Raw genomic sequence first — 19,170 nt, forward strand, 5'->3', positions numbered from 1 at the left:
GGGTCGGCTCCTCGAAGCGCGTTAAGCCAACGGAGAGTCGGTGATTCGATCGATTTAAGGCCTTGATCGATGATGACCGCTGGATAACCTTATTACCTGCATGGGTTAAGCAATTACGCTGGCAGAGAAAGATTATCGTCCAAAGAGCCAGAGATTAAAGAGTATGCCCGTCTTTTCGCTGCTTTCGTCTGACGTCTTCGTTTGCAGGGAGTATGGTATACGCAAATACACTCCCGTTTAAAAGTCATAGGGCGTCTCTACTATTATTAGCAGCTTTTCGATATTTCTGTACGTATTTGCGCGTATTTTTTAGTCAAATTGTTGATACGTTGGTATATATTTTATTTATCGCGTAAACTATCAAATTAGGCGAATAATTACAATAAAATTCGTTTATAATTTTTTTCCATTTTGGGCGAGATTAGTAATTGTCTCGCGACTCTTGAGATTCATATAGTTAAATAAAAATTATACAAATTAATAATAGTATATTTTTGGCTTTCCGCGAACTCAACTATTTGACCACTAAAATATCGAATTGTTCCAGTTGATTTTTAATACGCAAAGAAAGATTTTATGAGTAGAATATATCTTCAACTGTATACTTATATTCTCAATTTTCATAAATAATCACCATCTAGTTGCTCCATTGAATTAATTTCATAATTTTAGTTACTATCAGCATCTAGATAAAAATTTATTTTTTAACACTCGTAGCTTTGATATAAACGTACTCCGTATATTTGCCGTGAGATTTTTATATCAACAGCATTAAACTTTCGAAAGTAGAAGATATCAGCGAATTTGTTAACATTTCTAGATATGTTTGACGGTCATCGCCATATTTCATCACGCTCGTGAAACATGGTGCTGTTTTTGCGAGACCTGTGATTTTTGCGGTCACAGATTGCTCTGCCACGTGGTGAAGATTCCACGTAGCGTATCCGTGCCTGGAACTGTAACAAAACTTGCTTGATGAATCGACGCAAAAAAGCTCATAGGCGGCATTCCTAAATTTCTGCCGTATTTGTCACTGAAACGCGATTTTCGCTTTTCTTTACATAGCAATACACGCACCCTCCTAATTTTCCTTTTCAGATCAGAACATTCTTCGGTATTCTCCCATATTACCTACAGGATTAATATACGTTCCCGCTCGGAAATTTTAAGACAATTATTATATTTACTTAAAAAGTGGATAAATTACGTAACGTAAAAAAATCGAATAAGAACTTGATATCGTCTTAAAAGTCTTACACTGCGTTATCCAAAACGATAATTTTTTGCTGGATATTAATCGTTAATTATTCTTGGATGCTTGAAGAAGGAACATGTCTCGAACAGATTCCATGAATGGGAAACGTTCCATTCATAGTTTCGAACAATGCTCCACTCACGCGATGCATAACAACGCGAGGTTTCGTTATCCTGGTTTCAGATCGGGATAAGTATATTGAAAAATGGTACGAAGATTCCAGAGTTTTATTTACGCTGATAATATTCAACGATGCATAGTCTCGTACTAGGAAATTCAGGTATTCCAGTGACTGGATATCTCTAACGCCACCGACCACGTTAAAACTGCACAGATGTCGACTTCCTACCGTGCGCACCAACGCGAAGTTCGCATGGAAGAACGCCGAGTACAAGGTCCACTTCTTTTACACAGGAGATCGTATTTTTGCGAGAATAAGAAAAGAGGAGGTCAACCGTGGCGATGGCTAAGAGAGAAGACTGAACTGGTGCATTAATGTCGGTGCATACCTAAGATCGGAGGATTTCAAGCGCGATAGAACTTCAACTATAAAACTCACGTTATATTAATCAATTATATTACTTACGTTATATTATGTCATTTAAATGGTTGTTTTAAAACGTTACATAATACGCAAGATTTTTAGTCTATTTCACATTGGTCAAATATGAAAAGGATCTGAAAATATATATGGAAGTTGTAAGGCATTTACTGGAAGCACTTACTGAATACTCTTCGCGAAGATCACCAAATTATTCGTTACGTTAAATGGGACACAAGTCACAGTATGTATTGAGGCGCTGTATACTAATTTTTCACGAACAATAAGTGTACGTCTATAATAAATGTCTTGTAACTTGTATGTACAATTTCGGATTTGTTTCAAATTTCACTATTATTATCACGATAGTCGTGTCTCATTACAATGCCAATTAAATTGCAAAAAAGCTTCCTACCATACATTCATACGATATGATAAAAGTTCCTTACGATGTATTCGTAAAAAAATTGTCTGTTCGAATACGTTCGCGAACCATTGGATATTTTTGCAAATACTTTGGAACTGCGAAAGTCGAATAAGAAGCGATACACACTATCTCCTACGAATTGTGAGAAATACTCAGAAATGGGTGTATCAAGTGGCTGACAGAGAGGAGTCTCCTAGTATCCATCAGCACCATTCAGCGTAATATCCGAGTGCGTCTGACAGTGCGGCTTAACGCTGATATATCGAAACATTTCTCAAGGGTCTTCCTCGCTTTTAGCAAGTTTTACCACGACCTTCGCGGTAAACGTTATCGAGCGCAAGATTAATTAATAGCACGCGCCCACTTCTCTCCCTGGTGTTCGTTTTGCTTGCTCGGAACGGATCGTTCAACTAACCATTGAATTAATCATTCTTCCAGCTTCTTACGCTCATCTGACTTGCGCCAACGTGCTTTGAAACTTAAATTAGTCGTAAACAGATGAGTATCAGAAAGTTAGCAACTATGATCACGATGTTGCTTTCTTTTTGAAAATAATATCCACTTCACTGAGAAAAGCCTGTGTCGTATAACGACTCGATCTTTGTGCTGTGCTTTTTTTCATTTTTAGTTAAAATTTCGTTGGAGGTTATTTATATCGTATTTGAGTATTAGTTTCGATATACACTTTGTTCCTTTAAACATCCTAAATTCCGAATCAATGATAGTTACTATTCCTTTCACTGTTGCGTCCATTCGCCGAATCGTACATAATTTTCAAAGGAAAGTAAATTTTTAGAATCTTATAGCCTTCAACAACGTTTAAGTCGAAATAAAAACGAAGCAAAGAGCAAGATTTTCAAAATTATTTACCAGTTATTAGTTTAAAAAATACGAATGCTTTTATCGCTGGCTGGACGTTCCAACGGTAAATTTCACAATGCTACATTTAATAATGTCAGACTGAGTACCATTCGTTCAAAAAATACGGGCAAACTGAAAACGAAGCATCAGCTAATTGGACCATACAGTTATTATTAAAAGTGCGTGGAAACGCGAACAGTGAGAAAGCAAATAATGTAGTTGTTTCAGCAGAAACGGAACGAAGTTAATTGATTCGACGAAAAGTGGATCGAAATCAATTATCCTTTGTTGGGAAATGTTTATTCTGAGAACTAAAAAACGAAAGCTCATAACGTTGGGATATTAGGGCGGTTTGCGAAACATGGAAAAAATATGCACCTCGTTGCGAACTAATATTTGAGAGCCACAAATTTCACCGTCGCAGTAATTACAGGTTTTTATAGCTTGCAGCTTGAATCGGTCGTGAATCAACGTGCTCTCCGATATAAGCAAAATGAAGGCACAAAACACCCGTAAAACACTGACATTTTAACGGCATCAGGAGTTCAGAGGAATTTCGAAATAATTGATTTCTTTATAGCAATTTTCTACCAACTGTATATAATAAGTAATTACCTTGCAGGAAGTGGTTGTTGAACGTTTTATAGAACATATTATACTTGTTCGGATGAGGTTCTCGTCGAAAGTTGCGCCATAACCGATATATTGTAATCGGGTTATTTTTGAACTATAATAATTTGAAGTCGAAATTGCTTAAATTACTTGACCTCACGGTATCTCTATTTATATTTGCTACTTTACGAAAGACCCAGGAAAAATACAGAATGGAAGTTGCGATTAATTAATCTAAAAATCCTACTCGTATCATTATGTGCCGTCTATGATCCAGCAATATGAGCTGAAGATTAATAGGAGAGTTAACAGGAAGAGGGTCTGGAACTTTGGTTTCTTGAAATTAATTTTGATATTCGAATAGTATGATATCGCTATCATTTTCCTTCTTCCCTTTTTTAAGCTTTTTAAAGTCTAGAAAAATCAAACTATGCGTACTTTTATCAGGTGGCAGAGAAGAATTGTAAAAAAAAGAAAAAAAAAAAAAGTAGAAAATACGACTTCGTAAGAACGAAAGCAAAAGGTTCAGAAGCTCAAAGGTCGATGACGAAATGAAATTAGGTAGCTCGATACTGAATTAGGACGGAATTCAAGGATTTATCAAGGATTAACTCCTGCACGCTGCAGCTGCAAGTCTCTGGGCAAGTCTCTCGTTTCCCAAGTCGACCCCACCATCACCATTTTCAGCTCTAAGTCTTCGTGCACAGAGGAACTTTATGTGGGTTAAGTAGAATCATGGTCCGTGTCACGCTCAAAGGATTTAGGAGTCAGGCGTAGTCGGCGCTGCAGGATTTAAAAAAAAAGAGGAGAATTTTCCCGTAAAGAAGTACGTTTCCCGTCGCTGCAACTACCTATTGTGGTAAGGTTAATAACGACTAATGGTTAAAGCACCGCGTTAAATTCGTACGTTTTTACGGCTACTTCTAAATCTTTCCAGAAAGAACTAAAGCCCGATTGAACATCCGATAAATTTTTTCATTTAACACGACCGCAGGTATGTCATTCCGTAAGTTGAATTAAAAGTTAATGTTTGTTCGGCAAAGAACGAAATTATTCATTTGTACGTGTACCGTTTCAAATGTTTTCTATTATTGATTGCAATTAGTTTAAATAATTCGAAAACAGATTGTATAAAATAATAGATCAATTTCTGAAATTAATTGAATTCGTTTAGAATCCACGGAACGTAAAAATATTAATTGATACGTACTTAAAAATATTAATTGATTAATTCGTACATATACCGAGTGATAGAAAATTTTACGCCGCGATCATTGTAGCGTGATTCTATATCTCGTTATGGATCGATGGAGATTTGTTAAGAAAAGGTGTCGCATAAAACTGACCTTGACTCTGAAATTCCAGATCAAATTTTTTTGCTTGCATTGTATTTTACTGGTCGCGAGCGACGACTTTCTCAAAGGTGCCATTCGGTCGGAAACTCAACCGTTCTCTTGAAAAATGGAGTTGAAGCTTCAATAGCTTTTGCAGCTGTTTTATTTACAATGAGCTTTTACTTCATAGTCAGATGCAGGTTAAGTAGCCGTGTCGTCTCTGATAATTTACTGCTGCTCGTAAATAATACCCTAGTAGCGTATGTTGTTCTGTTGCTGATACGCGCACCATCAACAGTCTAGTGTTATGATGCGAATTGGTTACATTTGAACGACATACGACGCAAGTAGCTAATAGTTTCCCTCTCAGTTTACTGCCACACGCGGTAGTGAAGTTTTAGGTTCTCGTTGGTACCAGTATACGCGATATTCTTGATTAGCAAATTGTTGGCCTAACTGCTGGAAATCGCGTCAATCTGGAATTTCTATTTAATCGAAAGTTATACTTTAGTTACAGTTTAATAGCCCTCTATTATCCCTCATCAAATTTCTATGAATTTCTCGAGCTAATGCGTAGCTTTCTTCTGCTTCGTCGATAATACGCAACTTATATTGTAAATTTTCTTCGTAAACATATTCATATTGTAAGTAAAACAGTTCCTTTGACAGGGATGGTTCTCTCGTGACGAGTAGAGTGTGATGCAAACGAAAAAGAATTTGGCCCTGAATTTCAGAGTCAATGTCAATTTCGTGGCACCCTTTTTTTAACAAAACCCCACCGATCCTGATGTGATAATTGGGGCAACGTATAATTTCCTTCCACCCTGTACATAATAATTACAATTCATAATTAATTGAAGCAGATATTCGATATTGCGGTAATTGTTTCATGCGTCTATCGTACATTCGCGTACAAGTATCACATATATTTATTTTATAAATTGAAACACACTTCGATAACTATTATCGAGTTATCTACTGAACGTTTTGCGCATTCGATAACGTGATTTGAGCAGACTCAAATAGAGTCGCGGAATATCTAAAACAGAACAAAAAGAACATGAAAAGATCAAATACATACCATATATACGTGTAAGGAGTTTGAAACAAATTTAATTATAAGCAGCTTCGATGTGAATATATAGAGACAAAATCGATTTATCGAGACAAAGGCGAGTGAACGAGTCTTTTTGCCATTCTATCGCGATAGAAAATGTTTGTGCACAGTTACAAACATCGCAAAATATCACTTCATAAGGAAAATTACGGTTTTCCTTCAAAATAGTAATTTCATCCAATTGATATTTCCCTTTTGATTGGTAAAACTGCTGTTAATTATATAGTTGCTTTCTACCAAAGACGTATTCTAATTAGTTTAAAGCTAGATAAATATTATAAAGTCACAGATACAGAGGAAAGATTATATCTTAACCTATAAGGAAAGATTTTATTGCTGGGATTCTCAAATACTTCAGTTGAAACGACGCTGTTTTAGAAATTCTATCTGAATTTAGCTCTTTCCACTTGAACCTTCTTTTGGTATATTTTCCTTGGATCTACGTTCTGATCTTGGTTTCTGTTTTACTTAAAATTTAATTATCAACCACAGAAATCGTTCTTTTAAGTTCTATTCTTTATTTTATAGGAAAATACAGCACGGACTCTCCAGGTATCTTGTAACTTCCATATATATTTTCACATTCGGTTCAAACTTCATTTTAGCGCCAATGAAATTTCAAAACGTTTTGTATAAATTGCACAATATGCGTACATAAGATTGTTATGTCACGTAATTGTACGAATAATTTTGCGAGCTGCTGTACGTAAATTACCCCGTTGCCTACAGTGCAGTTAGGCCAGTTTCACTTATCACAGGAGTCTTGGTGAACCGATCGTATATCGAACTAATATATGATGCACATTATCGCTGTCCTAGGAAGGACTTCGGTTAGACAGACCAAGAAAGAGATGGTCAGGATGAGGAGAACGAATCCGTCCGAGGAAACGAAAGGGGCGGAGAGACAAAGAAGAATATCAGACCGTTTCTATTCTCGCAGGACTTCTCTTGCGAATGTTCGCCAGCTGGCAGAGTCAGTTTTAGATGGCTTTATATCAAACTTCCACGACACCAATGATGACGTCTACATAGACGTAGTTATTATCGCTGGTTTGCAAACACTGGAATGAGTTTGTTTGATTAGTTTAGCGGCTCATTTAAGTTTACCCTTAACTCTTGTACTCAATCGAGCAAATAATCGAAAATAAAATACAGTAGCTGCAAAAAGTATTTTCACGGCGTTCTTCGTATACTAATTAATTAAGACCAAGTATATTAAACTTGGCATTCTTCGGTGGTGTCTTCGTACGAGGGTAAAAATTTGAAACTTTATTATGAAAATCAGATGTAGAACGCTTCGTTGAAATATAAAAGTACGTATGTGTCGATACTTTTTCTAGCCACTGTAAGTATGATAAAAATGGTCTTGTACAAAGTCCACTATAGTTCAATATTTTACTGAATGTCGCGTGAATGTAGTAATCGTTTTTCTTCTTGTTATTTCTGTATCGTAACATACAGTTTTTCAGTATTTCAACAATGTTTCAAATGCAGTAAACGATAGGGCACTAGTTTAATACGCACATAACAGAAAATATCACGCAACAAATATTTCAACAATTTCGAATCTCTCTTTCTGTTTACATATTTTTATCTATCCGTACAAACGTTTGGAAAAAATCACTCGCTGGTCGTGCGTCATGGTTTTACTTAGCTTCACGGCTTTTTACTTTCCTCTTGTTTAGATCCTATTAAAGTTTAAACAAACGATCGAACGAAAAAAAATATTAATCCAGGGAAGTTTATCGCGCACGGAAATCTCCATTGCGTGTTTAATCCACCTAAAGTCGTATCCCTCTCCCCTGTTACGAAGTTTGACATACCATCGAACTACGACCGAATACAATGTTGCCGGGGAAAACTTTTAAATAGAAAAGTTCGGTCCGAACGTTCACGATCTTGTGCCGCCGCTCGTTATCGTGCCTCGTTAACTCGTAAACGTTAATAACCGACAGGCGTCGTAATTCACAATTAGCGTAATAGAAGCGCGACAGCGTGGCTTCATGCAGGAATGGACGCTTTAAAAAATTTATCAAATACTTCTGCAAAGCGGCACATATGAAATCTTCATGAATATCGCATCTGGCTTCGTAATTATAGCGTCAGAGGAGAAAGCGATATCTAGTGTTTCTTTCTTCGTTGGAAAAAAGGGGATTATGCTTGGTCACAGATTTGCATTTTGATGGTAGTATTAAGAATTAATAGCTACTGTGGATAGATAGCAATTCGATGGCAATTCGATCGCGTGATGGTATAGAAAGATAATATACATAAACATACGAAATAAAATTTTAAAGTTATAGATATATGCGTAATATAAACTTCAAGTTACAAATTATACAGAATTAAGTCGTTCGATTCTTCGATAGTTAGAAAATTTAGATACCGTCTAGTCCTTCATTATCCTCCTGGAACGATAATTCGATATAACTTCGATCATTCATGAATATGCGAGACTAACTTTAATTAACAAATCAAACATTGATCAAACAAATTAAGCATTAACATTGATGGAAAAATAAAATTTGCAAGAGCAATTATGGCTTTCAAAGAATAATTATTTACTTGGTATAGTCAGAAATTTGAAAAATTGGATTGTCAGAAATTTATGAAATATCTTTAAAAAAAAAAAAAAAGAAAAAAATGGTGATATTTAAAAAATTAAAGAGAGAGAAGAATCGTCCTATATTCCAAAAATGGAAATTTCAAGAGGGATATAAATGGAAACATGGAAAACAATGAAAACAGCACACAAACACGCGAGTAAACAGGCACGAATTATTGGCATTAATATTTAATCGGGGTGCAATGAATTTGATTATCTTCAATAATGCAAAAACCAAAGCAGACCTTCGTTTCACGTAACAGTTAACATTCGACTAATGAAGATATTTTACGATTAATAACAAAATACATACATATATGAAAATTACTCGGTTCAATAATCCTTTCACGGTAATAATATGTAATTACCTTTATTAATAGCTCAAACAAAGTGATCAACGAAATTAACAAATTCATTATGTCAAGATTGAAAGCGCTCAAAACTTTTCCGATCGCTTCCTGCGAGATATCAGAAGCAAATTATTTCGCGTTGAATTATCATAAATTTGATAATAAATTTGAAAGTCATAAAATATACGTAGACACGCAATAACGTTCATAAGGCATTGATTTAGAAAACTATAACCCTTCATTTACGTTGTTCAAACCTTACATTTATATTTTAAGCCATGTTTGCAATACATTTTCTAAATTCGAACTTATGACAAAAATCACTTACAAATATCCCGATAATTTCTATAACAATCCCGCAAATTACTCTTTTTTTAGCTTCTTTTTTCTAACAGTTGAATATCGGAATTACTTATCGAAAATTTAAGGTTCGGTATCGTGCACGGGTTATTAATTTGAAGCTTTGGCAGAATGAAATTTCACACGAGCCAACCTAACGCGTATATTCTGACCTGCTGTCATTTTCTATGCCGACAAATTCACGTAAAGCACTTGAAACCTAACTACTCTCTGATTTCCCATGCTGCTATAATTTTTAAGGATCGATATAATATTCCAGTCGAACGTTTGTAAATACAATAACGTGGTAATATGTAAATATTAATCTATCATTTGTAGACCAATTAGTACAGTGATCTGTAATTTGTAAATAGTAATTTGTAATTTATAAATACAATAATACATATCCACGTGTAAATAGTAAATTCTAATGTTATTATCTCCCTGTTTCAAAAACTTCACGCAACGAAATTGTGACCGTCGCGTTTTCATTTTAAAACTCAATATCAACCAAGTTGATCGAATCAACTTTATTAAGGTTGATCAAATTTCAACTCGAAGAAAATTCCACAAACTCCATGACGTGTGAGGATTCGTTGGCGAATCCCCGTGCATTCGGTTAGACGTGTCTTTTGACGCATTTGCAGAGTTCAGTTTCTTGCGGCTATAAATCGTCCATGTTCGACTAAGTATACATAGCTCGGTTTAATAGTTCCTCTCTCACTGTAAGTCACGAGATATACTGATACTTACGGAATTCGCGACTTTAATCCTCTCTGCTAAGTCTACAATCCTCTCTTCTTATTGTCATCCCTTTTCCTTTCTACTAACATCTCTCTTAAAACTTGTCAAATTCAATTCCAATCTCTAACGCGTGACGTACTCGAAAATTTATCGCTGCGATGTGAGTGTTCCGTTCAAAGGAACAAAATAGTTACGATTTTCGTACGTAATTTGATCGAATTCGTAACATGTGATCAAATGCAGCTACTTTTGAGTCAGGACATTAGTCAGCCACAAGAAATTTCAGTTACAACGAGAGGTCACGCGATCTGCAGTTAACGTGTTAATTAAGTCCAAGCGTTAAAGTATACCGACATCGTTCAAGCATAGTACCACCATTTGGCTTAAAAAATTTGGTTACTATGAAATTCAAGATCGATCAAGTAGAACTTGATAAAGAAACGTTTCGTTAGAAAATGTCACTGTACAATATTCTCGTTTTGTATTTCTAGTTTAGCTCGTCATTGGATTCGGTAAATCTACTCGCTCAAAAATTCCAGCAAATATCACTTTGTCATGTTAGCCAGTTACGTTAATAATCGCATATTAGCGAGAAGTTCAAAGAGGAAGAAATCCGCGTGGTTCGATCGCGCCACAACAGCCAGGCAAATTTCTTTTATTATACGTGTTCCGTACCGCGATCCAGTCATTACAAACTCGTCTATTTCTTCATCCACAACAACCTTCCGAGAATAGCACTTTGTAATATTCTTAAGCTGCCACACACCTTTTTCCAGTTTTATTTCTCTGTCTACGTCTTCCTTAACATATTCACTCGGACCAGCAATAATCCCCAAGGAGCCGATAGTGCCGCGTCGAAAATTAATCCTTATTTCCACTGATCACATCTGCCTGCCGTAAGGTTTAGCGTTTGCCCTCGAGTTCCTTATTTTTACTTGCATATGTATTCCTTAAGTTGAGGCGCTCCTTGGGCGTATTAGCGGTTAAATGTTGGGACACACGGGATGTCCCCGAGCGTACGTTTCGCATCTGCGAGTGACCATCAGTCTGGAGGCAGTCAATTCTCATCTTGTCTACCAGTTTTTCCTACCAATTAGCAACGATGCCCGCTGCCCTAACTTTCTTAGCGAAAATTACAACTGACGAAACAGCTTGTCCCACGTTCTACGCACGCTCATCTCAAGTTGTCATCTTTTCCACATGCATCACCGATAATTCACTTGCACTCAGCTCTCCGCTTAGGAAACACAGGAAAACAGCATCGTTTCGCGTACACTTTACATTCATTCGCACACTCGGCCTTCGAAGATGAAATATGAAATAATAAATAGTTATATTTAAACTTTGAAACCGTGTCAGATTATAATCTAAACATCCCTATCATCCTAATCGAGGTAGGGAATTCGGTTGATTCGTCGCGTCGATGCTAATCGAGACGAGAATTTACGACTCTCGTTGACGAGTCGCACCAGAGACGCGTCTGCCCGCGAATACAGTCGAACAATACATGTCGTATCGATTTTCAGCTACACGGTTGCGAAGAAAAATTCGTAGATGATTGATGCGATAGTGAATTTTCAAGTTTTACCGCCGCGGCCAGAAGCAACGTACGTAATTCGACCAGTTGCTAGTCGACCGGCAACACGATTTTTAACTTATCGGCGAACAGTCACGTGGGTGGAACGGCAGCTTATATTTCTTTCAGAATATGATTGCAGATGCATTTATTCGCAAAAGCATTCGCTACCACTGCTGGCGCAACAAATTGCACGTTTGTAGATAATTCAGCGGAGTGAATCAAGAGTCACGAACGGGGTGGAGGATACGATGTGTTTGAAGCGCAGTTGCGTCAGAACCGCTGTTATTTAGCAAATGTACGATTTATGTCTGATCCTGTATGGGTATGCTTTGATGAATTATTATCCAGGATAAGTTACGTATTTATTTATTAATCTGTTAGAGGCTGCCTTTTTCTGAAACCGTAGCGATTTACTTCTAAGAAAAAGATTTTTTTTAAAGCATCCAGAGGCTAATTACATTTGATGGGGTTTGATGGCACTTAAAATGACGAAGCGATCCTTTCCATCTCTCTTACTCTAAATGGGGACGAATTAATTTTTTGTTATTATTTAAATAATTACTTTTGATCTTATATTTTACCGTATTCTTTTTTATTTTGCTTAGTGAACAATTTTTTTGACCGAAAGAATGAAAACTTTTTCTCGTGTTTAACGAGTTATCTCGTTCAATGCTAAGAATGGTTTTAGTTGTATAAATCATGCGCATGAAAATATAATCAAATAAACTATAAACCAAACGTGAATCGAGATTTTAGATTCACAGAATTAGGATTATTAAACTTCAAGCCTTGCTATTTGGTTTGCCAACGTTGGCTAGCAAGCGCTACACGTTTCTGAAATTTCAAATTGAATTCGTACTGTATTTCGCCAACCTGAATAATTTCAGTTATGATCAAGTTACCGAACTTATTCATTGAAGAATAGTAATGTAATAATTTTAAACGTAACTGATTTCTCTTTTGTGGTACGATATATCTAATTGGTACAAAAAATAATTTCGCAATTTTTTTTAATTCTTTTTTTTGAAAGCTTACCTCAAATCTCCTTTTTGTAAAGAAATTTCTTCGAAAAATAAACGTATCCTCTCCTTTAATCTGAAATCAGACGAACATTCTTTAAGTAAATATTTTTAAATGTGCCCTTGGTAATAATTAATGAATAAAGTAATTTTTCATACTATCTTTAGCTATGTAATGTAAACATATAAACGTGCCCATATTTCAATAGTAGTCAGGAATGCGAACGATTCAAAACTTAGAACAAATAGAAATCGTATTCGCAGGAGAAATCAACATAAGTCACGCACATACACACACAACATACATGCATTCTACGTGTCGTTTGAATCAGACAAGAGCAACTCTTCGACAGATGGCTGTAAACAAGGTTGGTTTAAAATACTGCACGTTCGGTAACGATCGAAGGTGCTAATTCGATTCTAGTGTAGCAGCGATGTGACAAGGTCTTAAATCGAAGTAGCAAGTCGCGACATCGATTGATGCAGCCGGGTCGTTCACGTTCACTACGGTTTCTTCTACCTTTTTCCAATGGAAACTGAACCCAAGCCAAAGCATACTTCGTATGACACTGACTCAGGTTTCTGGCCTTATCTTGTCAGGTTTCTATCAATTCGCCCGTTCAGACATACGTTGTACCTATAAACTTTTACGTTTCGTCAATTTTACGATTGAAATGACTCTACCCAAAATTTCTCGTAATATAAATATAAGTGATACATTCATAAAAAGCATCCATAAGCGTTCGAGTACTTTGGTTACATATACCGTAGATGATTTCTCCTAAATTCAAGAAACTCAAATATCAACTACATTTTCACATGAATTCTACGAAAATGTCATTCTCCATTTTAAATAAGCTTTAATCGTCGAGTGTCGAACATTTCTAATGTTAAACTACTGTTACACAAATGCGATTGTTTGAATGGTGGAACTCGTAAATACACGCGTGTCAAGTTACACGTGTTTTCTATTGATTCGCGCCATATTTATCGAAAACATAGGAAAAGGCGAAGCCAAGCTGCCTCGACCGACGTTTCTACATGCATGTGTTAAGACTAACCGCATCAACGGTTCGCAAGTGTTTGTAAGCCATTTGAACGGTCGGTGGAGATGCGCAAGTGCTCGCTCACGTTTACAAATATTGCCGAGAAGTGTCAGTACTTCAAACGAAATTAGTTGTTTGTACGCGTTCAGTGGGGATTATCGCTCTTCCTCCGTGGGTCAACGACGAATGCTTGCTGACGTCTTCGAGTGCTCACGACCGTTTATGCGCGATTGGTACATGTTTAGCAAGCCATACGTAAAGTAGTGTACGTGCACATGTGCCTTTACGAACAGTCTTTGAAGGCCGCAGATGTTAGGAAAACTGCACACAGACTAGGTCCGAATAATTTAGAATTTCTTTGATTCCGGTAACTATTGGTAATATAATTTATCAGATGTTCGAATCAGTAGCAAAGAACTTATTTATTGAGGTGTAATATTTTTCGTGTAATATACGATCACTCAAACTTTCGTCATTCTTTTAAAAATAAGTTTTCAGGACAGAAAAAAAAAATTAAAAAAAAAAGCTCCGCTCCTCAGCGGCTTAAACCCAAAAATTGTATCATACAACGAAAAATGTAAAGCGCCGACACATAATACAGCATGGCTACGTCGTACCGCCGCGTATCGGTACCTTTGCCTAACATACCATTACAAAAATTCACCGTTTATTGTGAATAGGTACCTAAAACTGTATTCTTGGACTCAATAAAATTTAAATCTCCCCCATTCTTTTAAAAATGTGCTACGGTAACCAACACCTAAGATACACGAAGAAATAATTGAAATAAATGAATGGTATTGTAGTATCGTGGACGAGGGGCCTGGGGGGGGGGGTGTCGTGCGAATTATAAACAAGCGGTTGCTGAACATGTGCATGATGGGGCTTAAACAAAAGATACGAGGCTAAGACAAAGGACAAAGGGTTCATAAGGGACATAAACGAATTAACAGCAGTATGAGTTGAGAAGCCAGAGAGTGCGGATTGCGTTGTTGAGAGAGAGTCGAATCTGTGTTGACGAGAGTTGTTAATTATAATACGTTGTTACGATTAGTTCATGTTAAATAACCATTGTTTTCTGTTTAATCCATTTATTATTGATAAACTAATTTATTATATTTACGATACTACAGTATCTGTCTATGTTCTATCTAAAAAATCGTTGCTTGTCATTTTCATCTTCGTATTTAGTTACAGTCAATACACATAAGTATATGTTTTATATATAGCCATACGATTTTACATTTTTATTACTTTATATTGAGCTTCCAATAAATACAGCTTTGATTACACAATTTGTTTTATAAATTGAAAGATTAGAAGTCCAAAGTATTTATAGTGTTTTTAGTATAGTAGTAATTTATGTATACATTTCAAGTATACATTTTTCTATAAGTTTCTCCCGATATAATTATTTAATTTCTTCATTCCAAGTTGCCTTCATACCTAACTCGACATATTCAGAAAGAACTGTTCATTAGCAATTATCTTAAATTAACCAATCGGTGGAGTGCCGATCGAAGGTGCGAGATGACGAAGATACATGGATCAGGTGTTAATTAACTGGTATCTCGATTACGGATTGGACCCGTTAAATGCGCGAGAACGTTAGATATATGGTAGGACTGGAGATTGGCTTCAAGATGCATTATATGTGGATTATGCCGGGGATCAGTTTGCGAGCTTGATACTAGGTCAGTTTAGTTACCTTGCTCGGAAGAGGTACGAGCACCGGATGTTCTTTGGGTAGGAGGACGGGTACCGTGGCGAGTAGAAGCGTCCGTATTGCCGTTTTGACTGTGAACTGACAAACTCGAGGTCGCACATTGTACCAGGAATCAACACGCCGTCCGTCTCGAACAGTCCTGCAACAAAAACAGACGATGATACTTATGAAACTGTGAAAATATCATAAAGTAAGGGAGGAGTAGGTTTTATCCATTGATAAAAAAAAGTCGAGTTATTTTCCAGCTCTCATAATCTCCCGTGAATATTCGTATTCCAGCGAAAGATACCGGGGTCGATTCACAGTGGCTTATAGAAGCTTATAATCTCTTCTTTGTTCTGACGAAACAAAGAAGGAGCCGTTTTTAAGACATCGTCGAGGAAATGGATCGACTCAATTAACGAACAAAACATTTCCTTCGGGGAGAAATTATTTTGATGGATTTCACGTGTACTGCCTCCTGGCAACAATATTCCGAATAACCACGTAATCACAAGACAATGAGGAAAGGAGAACAAGATGCTTGCGGTAGTGTTCGCAACCGCATGATAGACCGCAACTACTTATCTTGACAAATGACGATTATCTGCCTCAGAGACGTTTGATTGACGTAATCAGGCTGCAATATAATGATACGTCAACACCTAAATACAGTAGGATCTAATCGTTGAATCTACGTCCGTGTCAAGAAGCAAAGACATAATAAAACTTATGATTACGAAACAACGTAGATTCTGGTTTTATCGAAGTACCACGAGATTTATATTTATTCTGTTGCGTATTTTTCTTTGTAGTAGTAGTAGTATTCTCAAATAACTATAACAATTCAGTGGCTGTATTTTCATATGGCAATAAGAATTTGTAACAGGTGGAAGTAGAACCTGATAGAAAGACGATTTATTGGAAAAAAAAATGTATATTCAAACACTTTTTACTCCTCTGTGATAGTTTACCTGTGATAGTTAATGGCAAATTGTAATCTTGAATTAATTTCATTTCGACATTTTATATATCTTTTATTTTAGCTGTTTAACTCTCTATTCTTTTATCAGCCTCGGAGAGTAGGTCTCTCGCAGCATCCAAGTTTCTTTGTCTCGTAGTAGAAAAGTGTCATACTGACCTGATGTGTGTGTGTGTGTGTGACACAACGTAGTGAGTATCTTTCACGCGAAGATCGTACGTGTGCAAAACACTTAATGGCGAACATCCGGTGTCGCGTACATCGCTATAAAATTGCTCACCCAACGGAATATCCAGGAGCCAAGGTCGGTGAGGCAAAGAAAATTCACGAAACTTTGTTTCGTGTGTTGGTGGAATAGTGAAAGAAACAAGTGAATCTGTAGTTGCGAAACGAAATAAAAGTGCACGCTGCATTTTAAAGTACTAGGAAGATCAACATCAATAATGTTGAGAAGAGATTGAATATGGAACACGTTTTGATTTTCTCTTTGTGTTTCCCCAGAGTTGAAAGACCCAAGGGTGAAGTACATTATGATATATTAAGTCTGCCACTTTATATACTGCATTTTTATACCACGAGGGACAGTACTCTCTGTGGTACAGAGCTAATTGTCAGTATTTTTCATCCGATATAACTCTTGGCCAGATGATTTAAGATTTTCATTTGGAATTTATATTTAATTTAACCCAGATATTCTTGAATTGTTCCATTTTATATCGTTTCGCAAAATAACGTTATCTCAATTAATTCGCTTTATTACGACTTTTTAGTCGATTTCCGGAGTATATATAACCGAAACATTAGGACTTCTAGCTTCAGCTTTTACACTTTAGCTACAGTAGTAACTTTGTCGAAGTTTAGTTGCTGCTCATATTAAATCGAAACTCTGACACTCAGCAACAGATCCAGTTCAATTCCCTCGCGTACCATTTCTGTTTCAAACTATCTTTACACCTTTCGGTGTATAAAGCTGAAAAACATATTCTCAGCCGTTCGAAGTATCAACTTACATAATTATATGACTTTTTTTTCGTTCCTTCGTTTGAATTATTTGATATCACTCGGCGATTAATGCCGGCTTCGTTACCCTTCTCCTGTTCTGCTTGTTGCTTCAATTCCTCAAACCTGTGTACTTATGCATGAAACAGTGCACCTTTTATACCTTGTATAAAACATGTGTATAGCACGCTTGGTGTGGTTGAGCCCCTGCTGTTACATCGCAAAGTTGACATCATTCCTCTGAGTTAACTTTGGAATATGTATAATCCGGTTGCTGCAACAGCGTGAACTCGTACACAGACAAGCGGTTCTCCGTCATATGTATGTACAACGAATCGTGGTATTTTTTTATTGCCGAATTTTAACAATTGATATTGTTTTATAATTTATAGAATTAGCTAAGCTTAGTTAAAACTGTTAGTTAAAATACAAATTTTCAATATTTTCATGAATAAGAGTATGTTACATCTTCCAGTATGAGATACTGTCATTATATTTTTCTTCTAATTTCTACTTTGTAGTTATAGTACATCTTTCAAACCTGCTGATGTTATATAATTTGTAGAAGTTTAAAATATATATTGATCTAAACGCTACGCCACTAATTATTACCAATAACTATTGGTTGGATTCAATGCCAATTTGATTGATTCTTGGTATTGTAGCTCGATACCATCCATAGCTGTACATATGTATTGAATAGCTGCCTCCGATGCATCTGTGTAAGAATCGCAAGCATAGAAAGCACGTGATCAACACCGAAGTTTCCCATGGAAATTATATTCACACACTTTATTTGTTTAAAATTTTTAATTCTCCCTTAGCGAGTTCGTTCTCCGGGGATAATCGGCCTATAACCAATTGATATTCATTTTGACAGACACGTATATGCAAATTTAATAAATCATATTATACGTGACAAATGTCCATTTAGGGGAATTCTATGATTTGTTGCGTACATTATTTGGACACTAGTTCCTTTGATCCAGCACTTGCCTAAAACTACAATGTCTAGTCATTTTGATCCACGAATAAATCGACAACAGTCACTATTTTTCTCCGTAAGTATAATTATTTGCAAACTGTTAACTTTTAAAGCAAGATAAATATTTGTCTGTATTTCGTTTAAAATTAAGGGACGTTGTCCATCAGTGATCATCTCCTTTGAAATGCTGCTGCGAAAATGGATAATTAAAATAAAAGATTCTGATAAAAACGTAGACGGTGCGCTCTTAAATTCTCATTACTAAAATTAGAAAGGCCAGTTATTAAAAATTCTGAAAGGACTTGGGAAGTTGCAGTCTCGCAGTTAAATGACACGACGCTATTAAGTGCTTCCCATGCATATTCATGTCGTTGAGCATTAGCATACGGTGTCGCAAGGACGCGAAAAAGAATCCATGAAACTCGTTTTGAAAGTGAAGAAACTGAAGAAAGTGAAAGTTTAACGGTCTACACAGGACAGGGATATCTATTATATTAGAACGCTCAGAAAGTAGAAATCTTCTAATCATAATTTTCCTATATATTTCACACGTCGAATTACCTATCCAATGTCGGATTATTTATTTAACTTTCATAATATAATAAAATAAAATAACAAAGGGATAATACATGTTCCATATTGCTTGCAAAATATCGAACGTGTATTGTGA

General features: G+C 36.2%; 1 protein-coding gene and 1 long non-coding RNA gene across 4 annotated transcripts in view; one reads left to right on the top strand and one right to left on the bottom strand.

Moving 5' to 3' along the window:
- The window catches only part of Sol1, a 529,381-nt gene that overhangs the window by 290,478 nt on the left and 219,733 nt on the right, over positions 1-19,170 (bottom strand). For all 3 annotated transcript variants that reach the window (XM_076625163.1, XM_076625165.1, XM_076625164.1), the window contains exons 5-6: positions 15,538-15,694; positions 12,800-12,859 (exon numbers count right to left, since the gene is read on the bottom strand). In XM_076625163.1, coding sequence (XP_076481278.1) covers positions 12,800-12,859; positions 15,538-15,694 — 217 coding nt within the window. The remainder of the gene's footprint in view (positions 1-12,799; positions 12,860-15,537; positions 15,695-19,170) is intronic.
- On the top strand, positions 5,586-8,734 carry LOC143303660 (uncharacterized). Its single transcript, XR_013060176.1, has 3 exons — positions 5,586-5,674; positions 6,676-6,699; positions 6,967-8,734. It is a non-coding gene; the product is annotated as an uncharacterized LOC143303660 (long non-coding RNA).

The sequence above is a fragment of the Bombus vancouverensis genome, chromosome 15, assembly GCF_051014615.1.
Source record: "Bombus vancouverensis nearcticus chromosome 15, iyBomVanc1_principal, whole genome shotgun sequence".
Taxonomy (NCBI): domain Eukaryota; kingdom Metazoa; phylum Arthropoda; class Insecta; order Hymenoptera; family Apidae; genus Bombus; species Bombus vancouverensis.